Source organism: Hylobates moloch, unplaced genomic scaffold (assembly GCF_009828535.3).
Source record: "Hylobates moloch isolate HMO894 unplaced genomic scaffold, HMol_V3 SCAFFOLD_12, whole genome shotgun sequence".
Classification (NCBI taxonomy): Eukaryota; Metazoa; Chordata; class Mammalia; order Primates; family Hylobatidae; genus Hylobates; species Hylobates moloch.
In genome coordinates, this window is record NW_026652287.1 from 48,983,065 (window position 1) to 49,004,110 (window position 21,046).

Sequence of the window (21,046 nt, forward strand, 5' to 3'; positions counted from 1 at the left end):
CTGTATTTTTTTTTTAGTAGAGACGAGGTTTCACCACGTTAGCCAGGATGGTCTTGATCTCCTGACCTCCTGATCTGCCCACCTCGGCCTGGGATTACAGGCGTGAGCCACCGTGCCTGGCACATATTGCCACAGACTGAATGAAGAAGGAAATGTGAGCATCAAGCTGTTTCCCACCAAGCCGGGGCATATGATGTTTTTGCTAAAATGTCAAACAAGGCTACTCTTCTCATGGAATGTTTTTCCTTAATGTGGTTATTTGCCTGAAAATGTTACTTGTATTTGTAAGAGTTAAAGAAAGAAGAAAGAAACACAAAACATGGCTTGGCAGTTAAAGACAGGTTTACTTTAGATAAAACCTGAGAGGGGCTTCTGGCCAGTTTCAGTCAGGAGAGCTTTCTCTTACAGACTAAGAGTACATATTGGTTTTAGGGTGAGGGGCTTATCACAAGCTTTGAATGTTTCTGTGTCAGGGAGAAGTTTTATGGCAGGGTTGGAATGTCTCTGGGAGGAGGGGAGGTTATCTTGGGGCTGACATCTTTCCAGCCGGGTGGGAGTGATCTTGAGGCTGGCATCTTCCCAGCCGGAGGAGGCATATCTTGGGGCTAGCATGTCTCTGGTTTGAAAGGAGTTTGGAATATTTCTGGCTGGAGATGTTATTTGTGGTTTATGGTTGTGCTGACCTTAGCCATTAGCCTGATACCCTTTGGATTTAGGTGGTTTTTTATTAAGGGGAATTTTAGAATGAGGGTCTTGTCCAAGACACTGATGCTCCTGCTCTGTCAATATTAGCATGCAGTAGGTTCATTATTGCTCGTTTAAACGTACTAATAACTCATATTTTAAATGATTTTCAATTTTCATGTCCAATATGGTAAAAAACAATGATAGTTCTAAAGCACAATAAACAAAAGCCCTTTAGAGTGCTCAGTAATTTGGGGGTGTAAAGGAATCCTGAGACATGTTTCTTTATATTTTGTGCATTTGAAATTTTGCTTAGGAAGTCTTTCCTCATGCCTTGATTACAAAGTTATTATCCTACACTTTCTCTTATTAAATGTAAAGATAATGGCAAAGAGTGCAACTACTTTTGCACCAACCTAATAGTTTGTGTTGCTGTTGGGAATCTTCTCTTTCTCTGTATTCAACTTCTATTTCTTGAATGCCTGTTCCTGGTGTGATACTAGGAGGATCACTGGGATTTTTGCCAGCTGACCTTGCCTTCTGCATCACTGGGCTCTGTTATTGTTCCAATAGGTTACACCATCATTCTTTTATCTTTTCTATGTAGACGATCATGTCTCTTCGCTTCCAGTCCTCAGATATCTTAGATACTTTGTTTCTTTTTCTTGCCTTATAACATCACTCACGACTTTCGGCTCCATGTTAAAGAACAGCAGAGTTAGTGAGTATCCTTGGCTTTTTCTTGATCCTAAAATAATGCATCGAAAAGTTTCTTCATTTAGTGTATGTAGTATTTGCTAATTTTGTGCTATATATTCTATATTTAGCTAAGAAAGTCTCCTTGAATTTTGTGTTGTGAAGTGTTCTTTAAAAATCATAAATAGGAATAATAGAGTTTAAGAAAAACATATTTATGCCTTTATCAAAATAATCATGACTTTTCTTTTTTAATCAACTCCTATGATAAATCATATGATAGGTTTTCTGATGTTAGCCATCCTTGTTATTTGTGAAATAAACCTATACCACTTTATTATGGTAAACCATTTTTAATATACCATTAAATTTGACTAGGTTATGGTTTTATTCTGGAATTTAAAATCTGCATGGATAGGTGAAGTAGGCCTATAATTGTCTCTTTTTCTTTTTTTCTTTCTTTTTATTTTTTGAGACAGAGTTTTGCTCTTGTTTCCCAGGCTGCAGTGCAGTAGTGTGATCTCAGCTCACCACAACCTCCGCCTCCCTGGTTGAAGTGATTCTCCTGCTTCAGCCTCCCAAGTAGCTACGATTACAGGCATGCACCACCATGCCTGGCTAATTTTGTACTGTTAGTACAGATGGGGTTTCTCCATGTTTTTCAGGCTGGTCATGAACTCCCGACCTCAGGTGATCCACCCGCCTCAGCCTCCCAAAGTGCTGGGATTACAGGCGTGAGCCACCACCCCTGGCCAATTGTTTCTTTTTTCAGCAAATATTCTTACCTGATTTTAGACCGAGATTGCATTAACCTGCTGAGATGTGCTAGTCAGATTTCCTAACACTTTTCTATGTTTTTGAAGCTCGTGTATAAGATACTAACCATTTCTTAACATAATAATAATTACTAAACTTTAATAAAACCCACTGGGGCAAAGATTTTAGAGAGAGACGATCTTTGACTACCATTTCAATTTATTTAAAGCTTATTTGAGCATACGAGGTCCCCATTTTTCTTGAACCAGTTTTAGAATTTTATATTTTTCTAAGTATTTGGTCATTTCATCTACAAAGTAAACTTATTATTTTTTAAAAACTTATTAATTTAAACATATCCATTGTCTCTGTAATTATTTACCATTTTTAATTTGGAGTTTTGTTATTGGCACCTTCTCCTTGTTTCTCTCTATCTTCTCAATCTTTTCTCATGCTTGATTTTGGCTTTATTAAACATGAACTTTTCTTGAGGAAGTTTCTTGATAAATCTATTTAGTGCCATATATTTCCCTCAAAGTACTATTTTAGGTTAAAATGTTGACATTCAATATTTGAATAACCATTTAATTCTAAAGATTTCTTAATTTTTATAATTTACTGTTGAACCCAAAGATTATTCAATTATATAGTTAGCTTCCAAACATATGAGATTTGAAAAGCTATTTCTTCTCTATTAATTTTTAATGTTAATGCATTATCATCTAAATAACATTTATACTTTGGAATTAAATAATTTTTTATATCTTAATGAAATGTCAGTTTTTGTAAAAGTATCCATGTGCTTGAAGAAAATATTTATTCTCTGGTGAAGAGTCTAATATATAATAGCTAATATTTATTAATTGCATTGTAATTAATTGCATTATAATTATTAATTGCATTGTAATTAATAATAAATTACTGAACTCTGTTAAACTTTCTAACTATAATATCTATCTGTCATTGATTTAGTTATTATTCCAGGATTATTATACTTAATATTCCAGGATATATAGTAATGTAGACTTATTATATTTATGCTGATTGCTATAATGTTCTTTTAAATGGTATAAATATTATTCTCTATCCTTTAGCATGTGTGATTTAAAAATTTTAGCATGCATCAAGAAACTAAACATTTTTCTTCATAGCCGGAATAACCAGATTGCACTTTTAAAAAAATAATTAGTTGGGCATGGTGGCTCATGCTTGTAATCCCAGCACTTTGGGAGAATGACATAGGAAGGTCACTTGAAGCCAGGAGTTCAAGACTAGTTTGGGCAAGAATGTGAGGCCCTGTCTCTATGGAAAAAAAATTTTTTTAATTAGACAGGTGAGGTGGCACACACCTGTAGTCCCAGCTATTTAGGAGGCTGAGGCAGAGGATTGCTTGAGCCCAGGAGTTCCAGGATGCAGTGAGTCATGATCCTACTCTAACCTGGGGGACAGAGCAAGACCTGTCTCTAAATAATTAGTAATTAGATCAATAATAATGCTTTAATATTACTCATACCTAATCATTCATTCATACTATGATCAAAATGTTCTCCATTGCCTTAAAAATACTTACAGCTGGTTATGGAAATCAAGATTCAACTGGTCCCCTATGTTGCATCCAGTTGCTATGTCCCCGAATCTCTCTTATCCTTTGAATGAGCCTTTATCAATGAGACCAGACCAATTGTTCTGTGGAATTATTCACCTTCTGAATTTTTCTGAAAGCTTCCTCATGGTGTCATTTAGCTTATTCCTCCATCTTCTATACAATGATTATTCTTTTTGGCTAGTGGGCATCTTTTCAATCTAGTACCTACAGTCTTTTAATATTACCCCATTACTTAGTGAAGGTTTCATTTCACACTGGTACAAGATATCAAAGGCTTTCTTCCATGTCCAGATCACAGATCTGCCATGTCTCAAGGAACTCTGGCTCCCTGGAGTGGCATATGGTATTAAAGACATTGTGATCACTGTTTCCTTAGATTCCACCTTTTATTATTATTAAGATTGTGACCTCAGCTTTCATTTGGTGCATATTTGTCTGATATGTATGTATCCAGCCATTTCTTTTCAAATTTTCTGTTCAATTTTTTTAGAATAGTAAATATACCATTTGAAATTAGATGGCATAAATGAATACCAATAAAACAGTATTAAAATAAATGTAAATGGGTTAAATAAGCAACTAAAAGACAAAGACTCCCAGGGAAAAAAGATTTAAACCCCAAGATCAAAATACATGTTTTCTAGAACTGGCACATTATCAAGAGGGTCTGACCCTGATCATCTATGCTGGTCTCTAATGGCTCCAAGTATTGAACCTTTTCTTTATGTTAGTCGGTGTTAATAGAAACCCAATTAGTAGCCAAAATCTGACTTGATCATCTAATATATTGATCTCATTTGATCTTTGTCACATTGCTGAATGTTAAGAACTGTTATTATTTATTCCATTTTACAGATGATGAAAGTGAGATGCAGAAAATTCTGCCAGTTGTTGAATAGCATAGAGCTGTTGAGTTGCCATTTGGTCTGTGCTAGAGTCTGTGTTTTAACCACTGTCACTTAATTTTGTTTCTGATCTCACCAGATACAGTATCCATGCCTAGTCAGAACTACAGCGCCATATCTGAATTTATCCTCTTTGGCTTCTCAGCCTTCCCCCAGCAGCTCCTGCCCATCTTGTTCCTGCTGTACCTCCTGATGTTCCTGTACACATTGCTGGGCAACCTTCTCATCATGGCCACAATCCGGATTGAACTCAGACTCCACACACCCATGTACCTCTTCTTGTGTGCCCTCTCCATCTCTGAGATTCTGTTCACTGTTGCCATCACCCCTCGCATGCTGGCTGATCTGCTCTCCACCCATCATTCCATCACGTTTGTGGCTTGTGCCAGTCAGATGTTCTTCTCCTTCATGTTTGGCTTCACTCACTCCTTCCTTCTCATGGTCATGGGCTATGATCGCTATGTGGCCATCTGCCACCCACTGCGTTACAACGTGCTCATGAGCCCCCATGACTGTGCCCATCTTGTGGCCTGGACCTGGGCTGGTGGCTCAGTCATGGGGATGATGGTGACAACGATAGTTTTCCACCTCACTTTCTGTGGGTCTAATGTGATCCACCATTTTTTCTGTCATGTGCTTTCCCTCTTGAAGTTGGCCTGTGAAAACAAGACATCATCTGTCATCATGGGTGTGATGCTGGTGTGTGTCACAGCCCTGATAGGCTGTTTATTCCTCATCATCCTCTCCTATGTCTTCATTGTGGCTGTCATCTTGAGGATTCCCTCTGCTGAAGGCCAGCACAAGACTTTTTCCACGTGTGTATCCCACCTCATTGTGGTGGTCACGCACTATAGTTTTGCCTCCCTTATCTACCTCAAGCCCAAGGGCCTCCATTCTATGTACAGTGACGCCTTGATGGCCACCACCTATACTGTCTTCACCCCCTTCCTTAGCCCAATCATTTTCAGCCTAAGGAACAAGGATCTGAAGAACGCCATAAATAAAAACTTTTACAGAAAATTCTGTCTTCTAAGCTCCCGAGCACCATTTTGGTGGTGATAAAATATAATAATGTGTATCTCCATAGGGCTGTTGTAAAAGTTCAGGTATGTGAAAATATGTGTTTGGTGCATCCTAGCTATTGTTTTCCCTTCCCTTTTTGCTTAGGCTCAAGTGATCATAATCTCTTCTTTATGAGCCATTGTGATGACCTTTATCTCAGTATCTGTGCCTAGAAATGTGTTTTCTGTCCATGGACAGGTGGGGATCATCACGTGGATGTGTCTGGGCACTTATGAACATAATTCTTCTTGATTGGACAGGCAAAAAAGATTTTATTTTCCCCTAATGTAAGAAAAAGCAAGAATAACATGATAGTCATAAATGCCACCCAGCACTGAGCTTTTTCTATGTATTGGCACTGTGTCCAGTGTTTTATAAATATTATCCTTTTAATTAGAAGAAATGTACAAAGGAAAATAAACTATTTGCCTCAGATAAACTGGTTTCTTATTTAAAGTTCCTCACTTTGGGAGAGATATACCCTAAGTTTGTGTGTGGATATTAATATGTTGAGTTGAATGAAGGATGTTAGAATGCAAACGTGGAGAGAGGGCAAGAAGGAGATATGTATATATATATATATAGAGAGAGAGAGAGAGAGAGACAGAGACAGAAGAAAGAGAGAGAGATACAGAGACAGAAGAAAGAGCGAAAGACGGAGAGAGAGAGAGGGAGAGAGAGAAAGCAGGTGCCAAGTAAAAATAGAGTTCTTTAAATTTTTTATCTGTACAGGAAATGTAATAACTAAGAATCTGGGGCAAAATAGAAAAAAGGAGGTTGGTAATAGGGCTTTAATATGTCCTAATCATAGGGCTGTAATATGTCCTAATAAGATAGCCATGTGTCTCTTCCAAGCGTTTTTGACACATTGGCTCTGCGGTCTCAATGTGTCATTCTAAGATATGTACTTCCTTGCCTCCAATGGATGTATCAATTTTCTGGTTTTCTGGTTCTGGCCATTGGTTCCACCAGCTGAGGAATGAATATTATTTTTACAGTGTGACTGCTCTTCTAGTGCTACTCATAGTGCCGTTCACCTGTGCTTCCTGCAGGTGCTCGAATGTGAAGGTCAACGCTGAAAGAGATTTCATTCTAGGAAAGCAGAGATCATGGCCTTAAAAAGTCAAAAGGTGACATGGTTGGAAGAAGTTTTATCCTTTGTTTATGTTATAAAACTCCAAACAAAGACAAACTATCCTTTGCCTTATCCTGCATACTCTGGGCAAGACTTGCACGTGTGCTTCTCATCATTGCATGTGTGCTATGGTTGCACCATAGCAACCAGTGAGAGACCCTCTGGGAATATGGTCACAGATGATGAAGTGACACAGTTAATGATGGAAATGGCATTAAATGTGTCCTATGAAAGTGCTACAGAAGCAGAACTTTCCATACGAATAAATCAAAAATTTTTCCAAGAGCTAAGGTGTTGTAAGTGTTAACCACTTTGTTACCTTTTTCTTCCACTTTCTTTTGACTCATGGTGCTATGGTATATCTTTCTCCATCCATTTACTTTTCACTTATATATGGCTTTATATTTACAGTGGTTTTCTTGTTAAAAAAAAAAAAAACTTATATCTGAGCCTTATTTTTTGACCCCCGTGACAATCTCTGTATTTTAATTGATGCATTTTAATTAATAATTAACTAAATCATTGCTTACTATAGTCACTCTATTATGCTAGCAATTACTAGGTCTTATTCATTCATTCCTACTATTTTTTAGTACCCAATAACCATTCCCACTTCCCCCGGAAGCCCCAACTACCCTTAACAGCCTCTGTTACTCATTCTTCTACTTTCTATCTTCATAAGTTCAATTGTTTTAATTCTTAGCTTCCACAAATAAGTGAGAACATGCAAAGGTTGTCTTTCTGTGTCTGGCGTATTTTACTTAACATATTGTCCTCAAGTTCCATCCATGTGGTTACAAATGACAGAATCTCATTCTGAATAGTACTCCATCATGTATATGTACCACATTTTCTTTATCCATTCAACTGTTGATGTACACTTTGATTGCTTCCAAATCTTGGCTATTGTGAATAGTGCTGGCATAAACATAGGAAGGCAGGTATCTCTTTGATATACTGATCTCTTTTCTTTGGGGTATATACCCAGCAGTGGGATTACTGGATGGTGTGGTAGCTGTATTTTTCATTTCTTGAGGAACCTCCAAACTGTTCTCCATAGTGGTGGTACTAACTTACATCCCCAACAACAGTGTACAAGGGTTCCCTTTTCTCCTCATCCTCACCAGCATTTATTATATCCTACCTTTCAGATAGAAGCCATTTTTACTGGGGTGAGATGATTTCTTATTGTAGTTTTGATTTCCATTTCTCTACTAACTCAATGATGTTCAGTATCTTTTAATATGCCTGTTTGCTTTTTCTATGTCGTCTTCTGAGTAATGTCTGTTCATATGTTTTGCCACTTTAAAAAACATATTTTGTGTGTGTGTGTATATAGTAGGTGTATATATTTATGGGGCACTTGAGATGTTTTCACACAGGAATGCAATAAATAATAATTATGCCATGCAAGTGGGGTATCCACCCCCTCAAGCATGTATCTTTTGTGTTAAAAGCAATCCTGTTATACTCTTTTAGTTATTTTTAAATGTACAATTAAATTATTATTGAATATAGTCACCCTGTTGTGCTATCAAATATCAAATGTTATTCATTCTAACTACTTTTTGTACTCATTAACCATCCCCCTCTGCTCCCCCAATCACCCATCACTACCCTTCCCAGCCTCTGGCAACTTCATGAGTTCAACTGTTTTGATTTTTAGATCCCACAAATATTTGAGAACATGTGATGTTTGTCTTTCTGTGCCTGACTTACCAAAACCTATGGGATACAGTGAGGGCTGCAATAAGAGGAACGTTTATAGCTCTCACTGTATCCCATAGGTTTTGGTATATTGGGATTCCACTATCATTTGCTTAATAAAATTTTTCAATTTCCTTCTCAATTTCTTTGTGGACCAACTTGGTCATTCTGGAGCATTTTTTTTTAATTCCTATGTGTTTGTATAGTTTCCAAATTTTCTTGTATTATTGCTTTCCATTTTAGGCCACTGTGATCAGAGAAGATGCTTGATATTATTTCAGTTTTTTGAATGTTTTCAGACGTGTTTTGTGATCAAACATCTGGTGTCTCCTTGAGAATGATCTATGTGCTGAGGAAAAGAATGTATATTCTGCAGCCATTGGAGGAAATGTCTTGTAAATATCAATTAGGTCCAAGAGGCAACAACCTTCTTGTCTCTTTTTATAGTTTTTGTCTTGACCTCTATATTGTATGATATAAATATAGGTACTCCCGTGCTTTTTAAACTTCTATTGACATGGTGTGTCTTTTTCTATCCCATCATTTTTGGACTAAGTATGTTTTTACAGGTGAAATGTGCTTCTTGAAGGCAACAAATCATTGGGTCTTTTTTTTTTTTTTAATCCACAGAGCCACTCTATGTCTTTTGATTGAAGAGTTTAGTTTATTTACATTCCATGTTATGATTGATAAGTAAGGACTGTCTTGGAAAGGCTTTATTTCTCCTTCATCTTTGAAGAACATTATCACTGAATTTACTATTCTAGGGTAAAAGATTTTTCCTTCAGCACTTTAAATATGTCATGTCACTCTCTCCTGGCCTGTAAGGTTTCTACTGAAAAGTCCACTGCCAGATGTGTTGGAGCTTTATTTTATGTTGTTTCTTTTCTCTTGCTGCTTTTAGGATCCTTTCTTTAACTTTAACCTTCTAGAGTTTGATTATTAAATGCCTTGTGGTAGTCTACTTTGGGTTAAATGTACTGGGTGTTCTGTAACTTTCTTTTACTTGGATATTGATATCTTTCTTTAGGTCTGAGAAGTTCTCTGTTTTTATCCCTTTGAATAAACATTCTACCCCAATCTCTCTCTCTCTCTACCTTCTCTTTAAGACCAATAACTCTTGGATTTGCCCTTTTGAAGCTATTTTCTATATTCTGTAGGCATGCTTCATTTAAATTTTTTTTTCTTTTGTCTCCTCGACTGTGCATTTTCAAATAGCCTTTCTTCAAGCTCACTAATTCTTTCTTGTCCTTGGCCAATTCTTCTACTAAAAGACTCATGTATTCTTCAGTGTGTCAATCGCATTTTTTCAATGCTAGAATTTCTGCTTGATTCTTTTAAATTATTTCAATCTCTTTGTTAAATTTATCTAATAGAAATCTGAATTCTTTTTCTATGTTATCTTGAATTTCTTTGAGTTTTCTGAGAACAGCTATTTTGAATTCTCTGCTGAAAGGTCACATCTCTGTATCTCCTGGATCAGTTTCTGGTGACTTATTTAGTTCCTTTGGTGAGGTCATGTTTTCCTGGATGGTCTTGATGCTTCTAGATATTCATCTGTGTCTGGTCATGGAAGAGTTAGGTGTTTATTGTAATCTTCTCAGTCTGGGTTTGTTTGTACCCATCTTTCTTAGGAAGGCTTCCAGGTATTCAGACTTAGGTGGTGTAAAATACGCTGTATCTGCATTAGGGGGCACCCCAAGCCCAATAACACTGTAGTTCTTGCAAACTCATAAAGGTACCGCCTTGATGGTCTTGGATGATATTTGAGAGAATTCTCTGGATTACCAGGCAGAGACACTTATTTCTTCCCCCTTACTTTCTCAGAAACAAACATAGTTGCTTTCACTATGTTCTAAGCCTCCAGGAGTTGGGGAATCACTGACACAAGCACCTCTGTGGCCACCACCACTGGAACTGTGCTTGGTTAGACCTAAAATCAGCAGAGCACTGGATCCCACACAAAGCCTCCTATGACCACTACTTTGGCTACTGCCTAAGTTCATTCAAGGCCCTGGGGCTCCACAGTCAGCAGGTGGTGAAGCCAGCTGAACTTGTGTCCTTCCCTTCAGGGCAGCGAGTTGCCCCATGCCCTGCGTGGGTCCAGAGTTGCCAGCGACTGGTACTAGTACTGTGTGCCAGGGACTGGCATCAAAAACTTTAGAAATCTACCTGGTGTTGTATTTATTGTGGTTGAGCTGGCACTCAACCCATGAGATGCAGTCCTTCCTACTAGGGCCATGACATTTGCCAACATGAGTCATGGAAACTGTTTTAAGTCTTTTAAGTATATTAACCACCTTGTTTTGCATTTTTCAAATGAGAAATTAAGTCCGGGAGATATTTAAGTGACCACCCACAGTCACATAGCTGGTGGAGCCGGGCTGTACCCCCAGACCACCCACCCAGCCTCACATTGTGCCACCCTCACCACAGGGCTGTGCTCCTTCACGTCTGTAAATGGGCGTTTCAGCAGCACCCACCTCACATGGTCGTGGTAATAACTAAAACAGACAATGCATGCAAAATGCACAAGGCAGAGTAAGGGCTCAGCAAGTGCAACTCACTGTTCCTGCTTTTACTGCAGTTGCCGTGTAAGCTGGATACGGGGTCTGATCTTGGTTCCACAGGGGGCAGAGACATGGCCTTGCACTGTCTGGGAGAAGGGCCCTAAAGGTCTAGCCTGTCCTCACCACCTGCTCTCTTTGGCTGTGGGTAATGGCCAGGAGAGCAGCCTCCTGGACACAGGTAGCCTTGGCCTGAATCTAGAAGAGTTTTCCATGGAGAACAACAGGAAACCTTGAACTCCTGCCAGGTGTTAAGGCAGACTCATAGGTGCATTTTGGGGGAGGACATCAGCTGTTCTGGGGCTGGGAACTGGACAAACCATGGAGCCCAGCCTCCCACCCAATGAAGACGTGAGCTCTGCACAGCCCAGCTACTGAATCCCTGACAGTCTCTGCTTAAGTGCTGCCCAGCATGGAGAGCTCAGCACACACACACACACACACACACACACACATGCACACACACCCTATTCCTTTACAGAATATTAGAAGGTAGATACTCTGTGGCAATGGGCCTTATGTAACCAGTCATAAAATCGATGAGGAGAGGGATTGTATAAAATGTGTCTTCCTTTACGTGCACACTTATCAAGGGAGGCAAATATGATGCTAAGAGAGTGAGGTACAGAACACCAGGTATGTCTGCAACATTTTCACAGAAATGAGGTGGAGAGTGCATAAATGCATAGGCTTCTATTTGTCATATTTGCATAAATAAACTCTAGCATGAATAACTTTTCAGCTTAACATGTACTTGTTTGTGTATGTATAACTATTTATATGTTTATATATTTCACTTGCAACATTTATTCCATCTGTGTGTACAACCGGTAATCCTCCCCAGTCTCCACTCTGTAGGACCCTGCAAGGTGCCTGGTCATTGGACTTTGTACTGCAGGAGTGTATGGGATGCACCTGAGCCAGAGTTCCCTGCAGTCTAGGAGGCCAAGGAATCCCAGGGCAGTCAGTGTCCCTGGTGCTGAAGGATATGGATCCTCTTCCTTCCCCTGCACCCTCCTCTCACCCTCGCAGCATCCTCCAGACACCTGGACCTGCTGTCAGGATCCAAAAGCAGTGCTTTGGAGGCCTTAGGGAGGTAACCACTGATTCCCACACTTTTACTCACATTGGCTGCTCAGCAAAAGTAGGAAAGCCCCTACTGCAAAAATGTCAATGTCCTCTCTGGTGCCCGGCATCTGCCAGGGCCAGCCTTACTTCTTGTATCTTCCATGTTTGAAATTTTGACATTTGAACTCACACCCGAGGTTGACCAGAAGCCCCAGATAGCTCTGAGCTTTGCACCTGTGAGCCACTGGTGTGGCATTGCTTTCATGGGAGTAACTGGGATTTGGCAGCCTGATGGGGCTGATGCACTGATTTGGGGGTCACTCCACATGAACCTACACTGAATTCAGGGCTGTGGCATATAGACAGATCAACAGCAACCTTGGGTGTGGGTTTGTATGAACCTGTGTGTCTGACTTTGTATATTCACTTTCTGGTGTCATCTGTAGTCTGCAGTAACTAATAAGGGCAAGGATGGTTTTTATTGAAGAAGACACACCCTTTCTATAATAGAAAATGTCCACCCCCTGGCCTGGTGCAGTGGTACACACCTGTAATCCCAGCATTTTGGGAACCTAAGGCTGGTGAGTTGCTTGACCTCAGTAGTTGGAGACTAGCCTGGCCAACATGGCGAAACCCCATCTCTACAAAAAGGAATACAAAAAAAAAAATAAAAAAAAAAAAGCCCAGGCATGGTGGTACAAGCATCTAGTCCCAACTACTCAGGAAGCTGAGGTGGGTGGATTGCTTGAGCTCAGTAGTTACAAACTAGCCTGGGCAACATGGTGAAACCCCATCTCTACTAAAAATACAAAAAGTTAGCTCAGCATGGTGGCAGGTGCCTGCAATCCTAGCTGCTCAGGAGGCTGAGGCAGGAGAATCACTTGAACCCAGGAGGCAGAGGTTGCAGTGAGCCAAGATCGCGCCACTGCACTCCAGCCTGGGCAACAGAGCAAGACTCTGTGTAAAAAAAAAAAAAAAAAAAAAAAAAAAAACACACACACACACACACACACACACACACACACAAAGCCCAGGCATGGTGGTGCATGCCTGTAGTCCCAGCTACTCAGGAGGCTGAGGTGCGTGGATTGCTTGAGCCCGGAAGGTTGGGGCTGCAGTGAGCTGAGATCACACCACTGCACTCCAGCCTGGGTGACAGAGTGAGACTGTCTCAAAAAAAGAAAAGAAAAGGAAAGTTCCACCCCCATGTAAACTGCCAAATGTTTCCCTTCTTGCTCAGCAAGACCTGCAATATCCCTGCTGTTATCATCAATGCATGTCATGGGGAGATGACACAGATATTGAAAAGGCACTTTGCCTCTCCCAGGTTTTCTCCACAAATTTCATTCCCCTCCATATTGCTGGAGACAGCAGCTTCCCCAAGAATGTGCCTGGAGATACCTGTTGCATTCTCTCTCTCTCTTTCTCTCTCTCTTTCTCTCTCTCTCTCTATCTCTGTCTCTGTCTATCTTTCTTTCTTTTTTTTTGACAGGGTCTCACTCTGGCACCCAGGCTGGAGTGCAGTGGCACGATCATGGCTCATTACAGACTCAATCTCCCAGGCTCAAGCGATCCTCCCACCTAGGCCTCCTGAGTATTTGAGACTACAGGCACATGTCGCCATGCCTGGCTAATTTTTGTACTTTTGGTAGAAACGGGGTTTCGCCATGTTGCCCAGGCTGGTCTCGAACTCCTGAGCTCAAATGATCCACCAACCTCAGCCTCCGAAAGTGCTGGGATTACAGGCGCGAGCTGCCACACCCAGCCTCTGGTGCATTTTTCCTTCCAGGTTTCTTGTTACATGAATTTGTAAAAAAAAAAAAAAAAAAGAGAACAAAGAAAAAAAAATGTATTTTAAATGTTTTCACATTACAGCATTCCGTTTAACCACCTAACCACCTATCCTGACATCTATTGATTATGTATAGTCTATACTATACCCAATAAAGTCATTATTTGCAGTAAAAAAAAGATATTTGTCAGAGATAAAGGTGTGGTTATGACAATGTAGGAGTTGTTCTTACAACTCCTGTCTCAGAGAATGCAGTCAAAGTCATTCCTAACAAATTCATGTATAACTTCAAAATTTAAAGAGAGAATGTGATGCAGCAAGGAAAAGTGAGCAAATATTTGCAGAGATGGTGTCTCATTGTGGTTTTGATTTGCATTTCTCTGATGGCCAGTGATGATGAGCATTTTTTCATGTGTTTTTTGGCTGAATAAATGTCTTCTTTTGAGAAGTGTCTGTTCATGTCCTTCGCCCACTTTTTGATGGGGTTGTTTGTTTTTTTTCTTGTAAATTTGTTTGAGTTCATTGTAGATTCTGGATATTAGCCCTTTGTCAGATGAGTAGGTTGCGAAAATTTTCTCCCATTTTGTAGGTTGCCTGTTCACTCTGATGGTAGTCTCTTTTGCTGCGCAGAAGCTCTTTAGTTTCATTAGATCCCACTCGTCAATTTTGGCTTTTGTTGCCATTGCTTTTGGTGTTTTAGACATGAAGTCCTTGTCCATGCCTATGTCCTGAATGGTAATGCCTAGGTTTTCTTCTAGGGTTTTTATGGTTTTAGGTCTAACATGTAAGTCTTTAATCCCGTTAGAATGGCCATCATTAAAAAGTCAGGAAACAACAGCTGCTGGAGAGGATGTGGAGAAATAGGAACACTTTTACACTGTTGATGGGACTGTAAACTAGTTCAACCATTGTGGAAGTCAGTGTGGCGATTCCTCAGGGATCTAGAACTAGAAATACCATTTGACGCAGCCATCCTGTTACTGGGTATATACTCAAAGGACTATAAATCATGCTGCTATAAAGACACATGCACACGTATGTTTATTGGGGCACTATTCACAATAGCAAAGACTTGGAACCAACCCAAATGTCCAACAACAATAGACCGGATTAAGAAAATGTGGCACATATACACCATGGAATACTATGCAGCCATAAAAAATGATGAGTTTATGTCCTTTGTAGGGACATGGATGAAACTGGAAATCATCATTCTCAGTAAACTATCGCAAGGACAAAAAACCAAACACCGCATGTTCTCACTCATATGTGGGAACTGAACAATGAGAACACATGGACACAGGAAGGGGAATATCACACTCCAGGGACTGTTGTGGGGTGGGGGGAGGGGGAGGGATAGCATTAGGAGATACACCTAATGCTAAATGACGAGTTAATGGGTGCAGCACACCAACATGGCACATGGATACATATGTAACAAACCTGCACATTGTGCACATGTACCCTAAAACTTAAAGTACAATTAAAAAAAAAAAACTTAAAAAAAATTTGCAGAGAGCCTTTCAGTGATCAAATGCATTGCTGGGAAATTTTTGTAGATTGTATCATTTTTATGTCTTTTTGCCTAGCTACAATCATGACTTTTCTTTTTTCTTTGGTTTTCAGCAGTTTTGACTACTATGTGTCTAGGGCTGTGTGTGTATGTGTATGTATATATTTGTGTTCATGTTTGTCTATATGCACTTTTTAGAAGTTATCCTTTTGGATGCCAGGTGTGGTGGCTCACACCTGTAATCTCAACACTTTGGGAGGCCGAGGTGGGTGGATCACTTGAGGTCAGGAGTTGAGATGAGCCTGGCCAACATGGCGAAACCTTGTCTCTAGTAAAAATACAAAAATTAGCCGAGCCTGGTGGTATGTGCCTGTAATCCCAGCTACTCAGGAGGTTGAGGCAGGAAAATCACTTGAACCCGGGAGGTGGAGGTTGCAGTGAGCCGAGATCGTGCCATTGCCCTCCAGCCTGGGAGACAGAGTGAGACTCCATCTTGAAAAAAAAAAAAAAAAAGAAAGAAAAAGAAACAAAAGAAGTTATCCTTTTGGAATTCTCTGAGCTTCTTGAATCTGTGGTTGATTATCTCTCATACTTCCTAGAGAATTCTCAGAAAGTCTGAGTCCCATACCCACTCCTCATATGATGTGTCCTCAGATAAGTGAACTAACCTCTGAAACTCAGTTTCCTCATCTGTAAAATGAAAATAATAATAATAATGAGGACACGATGATTGGCAGCTCATAAGCACTGGATAATGTCAGCTATAGATATTGTTAAAGGGCATGGTCCTTCCTTAGACTGAACAAAATTGGCACTTAACTGGGCTCTGCACCTCTGGGACCCACTCTTCAGTGTCTTCTCTGAAGGAGGTTCTCTGGGGCCTGAAATCAGCCAGGATGTTCAGTGACTCCAGAAGGGGCAGTGCAGGCCAACACTGATTCTCAGTGGGTCCAACCACAGGAAAATAGCTCCCAAAAAAAAAAAAAATGTCCAAAGTCCCTTTTGGTTCTGGAACCTGGCAGAGCAAGTCCTGACCCTCAGTTCTTCTCTTTCAGGCAATCATTTATTTTATTTTATTTTTGAGATAGAGTTTTGCTCCGTCACCCAGGTTAAAGGGCAGTGGTGCAATCACAGTTCACTGCAGCCTTCACCTCCCAGGCTCAAGCAAGCCTCTGCCCTCAGTCTCCTGAGTAGCTGAGACTATAGATAGGCTCATACCACCATACCCAGCTACTTTTTGTATTTTTTTTGCAGAGATGGGGTTTTACCATGATGCCCAGACTGGTCTTGAATTCCTTGGCTCAAGTGATCCACCCACCTCAGCCTCCCAAAGTGCTGGGATTACAGGCATGAGCCACTGTGCCCAGCCTTTGAGGCAATCTTGATCATTAACCCCAAATGTGGGGTTGACCATATGCCTTAAGTTGTTCTGTGACTTCTACTTATGCTTCTTTGTCATGGCATTTTTTTATGAATTCACCTTGGATGTTGTTAATAGTGCAAAAGAGCTTATTTTGGGGTCCATTCATCTTGGACCCAGGAGGAGTTACAGGCTCTGGGTTTCAAATGGTTCAAGATCCACCACCTGAGGGCCTGAGGTATGTGGGGACCTGTGTTTCCAATCCCGTGTGTTTATTATCAGGTGCTGTCTCTGGTCTACAGCATCCAAAGAGGGCAGGTATGATAGCAGGAGTCATTTCCCCTGTGCACCCTCAGCTGCTGAGCCCTGATATAACCACCAGGTTATCTTCAGACTCTGAGCCACATGCTCGGCCATGTCTCAAAGATGGCCGTACCTCTCCTCCAAAGGTTTTGACATCATTGCTCTGTAACACCAATGAGACCTTCCAGCCGGTGTTTTCTTTAGAGCCCTTGGTTTGGTCTCTAGCCTTATCACCAACATGCCATTGATCTCAGGGAGCTATGAGTCTGTCTTGGTGTGTTTGAGCCACTATCACAAAATACTGTAGACTGGATGATTTGTAAACAACTGAATTTATTTCCCATAGTTCTGCAGGCTGAGAAGTCCAAGATCAGGACTCTGGCTGATCCAGTGCCTGGTGAGAGCCCGCTTCCTGGTTCCAGATGGCTGTTTCATGCCTGTGTCCTCACATGGCGGAAGTGGGGAATCAGCTCTCTGGGCCTCCTTTTTAAGTACACCAGTCCCATTCATGAGAACTCTGCCCTCATAACCTTATCACCACTCTATGCCCACCTCCTTCTAAAACCATCACAGAGAATGTAAGGATTTCAACATATGAATTTTGGAGGTACAAAAATCTTCAGTTTATAGCAGACTCAAACCTCTGAATCTAGGTTTCCTCATTGACAAACTAGGGATAATAATGGCACTTTCCCTACTAGGGAGAGTTGGTTGTGTTCATATCAATACTGTATGTGCCACCTGCTATGTGCTTAAAACATCTGCATGGAGGAATGTTATTACAGGACACTGGACACCAGGCATGAGCATTTGGACTTTGGCAGTAGAAAAGGCTCTGTCATTCAACTCCATGCTGGAGGCACATTTTGAGTTACTACTGTATTCCCATCACTGTCCTAGACCCTAGGAACACCCAGATAAATCATATCCAGTCCCGGATACATGATCCAGCAACCACGGTGCAATGTGAAGAGTTGTGATGGAGACATCAGCTGGACATTATGAAAAGATGTGGAGGAAGGAATGTTTCCTCTGAGTTTTAAAGGGTCAATAGGAGTTCTCTTGGCTGACAAAGAAAATGGCATTCCAGGCACAAGGACTGAACTCACTAAAAGTATGGAGTATGAAAATGCATGATTGGATGTATCTATGTGCTAGGGAAGTGGGGAGGGGGAGATAATCCCTGACTGAAGGCTCCACTATGGAATTTGAACTGGATCCTGCAGGGGCCAGAGACATGACTTTGCACTGTCTTGGAGAAGGGCCTTAAAAGCTCAGCCTGGCTGGGCACGGTGGCTCACCCCTGTAATCTCAGCACTTTGGGAGGCCAAGACGGGCAGATCACGAGGTCAGGAGATGGAGACCATCCTGGCTAACGCAGTGAAACCCCGTCTCTACTAAAAATACAAAAAAAGTTAGCCGGGCATGGTGGCAGGCACCTGTAGTCCCAGCTACTTGGGAGGCTGAGGCAAGAGAATGGCGTGAACCCAGGAGGCGGAGCTTGCAATAAGCCAAAATCACGCCATTGCACTCCAGCCTGGGCAACAGAGCAAGACTCCGTCTCAAAAAAACAAAAAACAAAACAAAACAAAATGCTCAGCCTGTCCTTACCATTGGGCTGTAGACAGCAACCTTGTGACAACCCTCCTTGGCACAAGGAGTCTTTCATCTAAATCCAAAAGATATGTGTATGGAGGGGTAGTAACAGGAGCTCTAGAACAACTGCTAAGCATTGAGCAGGACTCACAGGTGAATTCTTGGGGAAGAGGTCAGCTGCTCTTGGGTGCTGGGCACCACCCAGCTTCAGCACCCCCAAGAGCCAATAATCTCTGCTTGAATGCCCCTCAGCACAGAGAGCTCAGTGTGTGTGAGCCTGTGCATGCTTGTACACACACACATGCTGCCTTAACAAAACATGTAAAGGTAGACACTCTAAAGCAGTAAGCATCAAATATAACCAGTTGGAAAATCAATAAGGAGGGGGATTGTTTAACATACATCTTCTTAAAATGCTATGTGCACACATGTCAAGAGAGGTAAGATATGATACCAAGGATAAGAACCAAGTGCACAACTCCAGGTATAGTCTGCAAAATTTTCTCTAAGACAGGGTGAATTGTGAGTAAATATATATACTCATATTTATCATATTTGCATAGATAAACTCTGAAGTGAATAATTTTCAACTTAGGATATATTAAACGTTTATTTAATTTCAAGTGTGGAGGATTTTCTTTCTCTTTTGACTATCAGTGATTCTCCCAACCCCCACTCTGTGGGACCCTGCAAGACACTCAGGCCTTGGACTCTTAACTGCAGGAATCTACAGGATGCACATGAGCAAGCAGGCGCCCCTGCAGCCACAGAGGCCAAGGAGTCCCAAGGCAGTTGCTGTCCCTGGTGCTGAAGGGGGAGGAGCCTCTACACCCCCTGCACCCTCCTCTCAATTCCCAGAACACCTGGCACAGGATGAAGTCCGAGTTGTACTTCACATCAGCCTGTTCCTGGGTCACTGGGAGATTCAAAAGAAGAGCTATCAGGGATGGGCAGCGGTGGCCAGGAGTCCTCGGGAGGTGTCCACTGAGTCCCCAGCTTGTGCTCACTTTCACCGCTCAGCTCTTCCTGCAGTTATGTCAGCTTCTTAGAGGATAGTGGGTGGAGGATGAGGTCAAATATGCAATACCCAGTCCCCAACCCTGCTCCAGGGTTCTCAGAACCCAGAAACCCTCTAGGATCTGTGGTTCAACCTGGCTTTTTTCTAGCTCCTGTTTCAGCCCCCAAGGATCAGAGGATTTGTCCAGCTCCCACTGCACACTGCCCCCAGGACCAGCTCTACTCACCCCTGACAGCAGGCCCACTAGTCTCCCCCAATTCAGAACTCCAGAAGCTCCCCCAATGAGTTCAGCTACATGGTGGTGGCTGACTCTGGGGGTCTGGAGGATGGTCAGAACAATCTCAGAGGGAGAGAAGGGCCGTGCAGCCAGTGTCTGGGATGGGGCTCAGCTCTGTGGGCCTGTGGGCTACTCTTTTTCAAAAAAACAATTTTTGAGACAGTGTCTTGCTCTCTCACCAGGCTGGAGTGCAGTGGTGCAATCGTGGCTCACTGCAGCCTTGATCTCCCAGGCTCAAGCAATCCTCCCACCTTAGCCTCCTGAGTAGCTGGGACTACAGGAGGATGCCACCACTGTGGGCTGCTCTTGTAAAAAATGCTGCTTCCTCAATTTCTGGAAATTCTCCTCCCCTCCCTTTATCCTCTCTCACTACTCTCTCGACCCCCTCCCCAAGCCCACACTGCATCCTACACACACCTGGTGCCCTTTCTCTTAGAAGTGACAATGTGCCAGTTGTGCTAATAACATCCTCTCGCCAGCTCAGTAATTGCTTACAGCAGCCTCTGAGGTAGATTCATGGTGAAAAGGATGATACTGAGGCTGGATGTGGCTCTCACCCCAGGATGTACATCTTGGAAGATGCAGAACTAGGACTTGAATCAGCTCTGCCTGACCCCAGAGCCTGAGGTCTTACCACCACGTCACCCTGCCTTTAGCAGACCCTGGTGTTCTTGTCTTGTTCACCACTGGCTGTTTGTAAGGGGTCAAGGGGTCACTCGCCATTGAGTCTTGCTCCAAGTTCACCTGATGAAACACACGAGGTGACTCCAAGGCTGGGGACAAAAAGGAGGACACAGCCCCCTCTGCATCCCCTGCCATCCCCACAGCAGTCAAGCTACTCCAAGCCCCTGGCTATCCCTTCTTTTTCATCTCTGCCCTGACTCTGTGGGGTCCTTCATTTGCAAGCTGGGAACTGGGGATCTTGGGTCACTCCAATCACCCCAGACCACACCAGGCCAGCCCCCACTCTTTTATCAGTACAATGCCAAGGAAAGTGACCA

General features: G+C 41.9%; 1 protein-coding gene across 1 annotated transcript; it reads left to right on the top strand.

The window, feature by feature from the left end:
* The first annotated feature begins 1,338 nt into the window (after nt 1–1,338).
* Nucleotides 1,339–5,706, top strand: LOC116479525 (olfactory receptor 10H4). Its single transcript, XM_032171595.2, has 2 exons — nt 1,339–1,405; nt 4,727–5,706. The coding sequence occupies exons 1-2, from the start codon at nt 1,384–1,386 to the stop codon at nt 5,704–5,706; spliced, it is 1,002 nt and encodes a 333-aa protein (XP_032027486.2). The 5' UTR covers nt 1,339–1,383.
* The last annotated feature ends 15,340 nt before the right edge of the window (nt 5,707–21,046 follow it).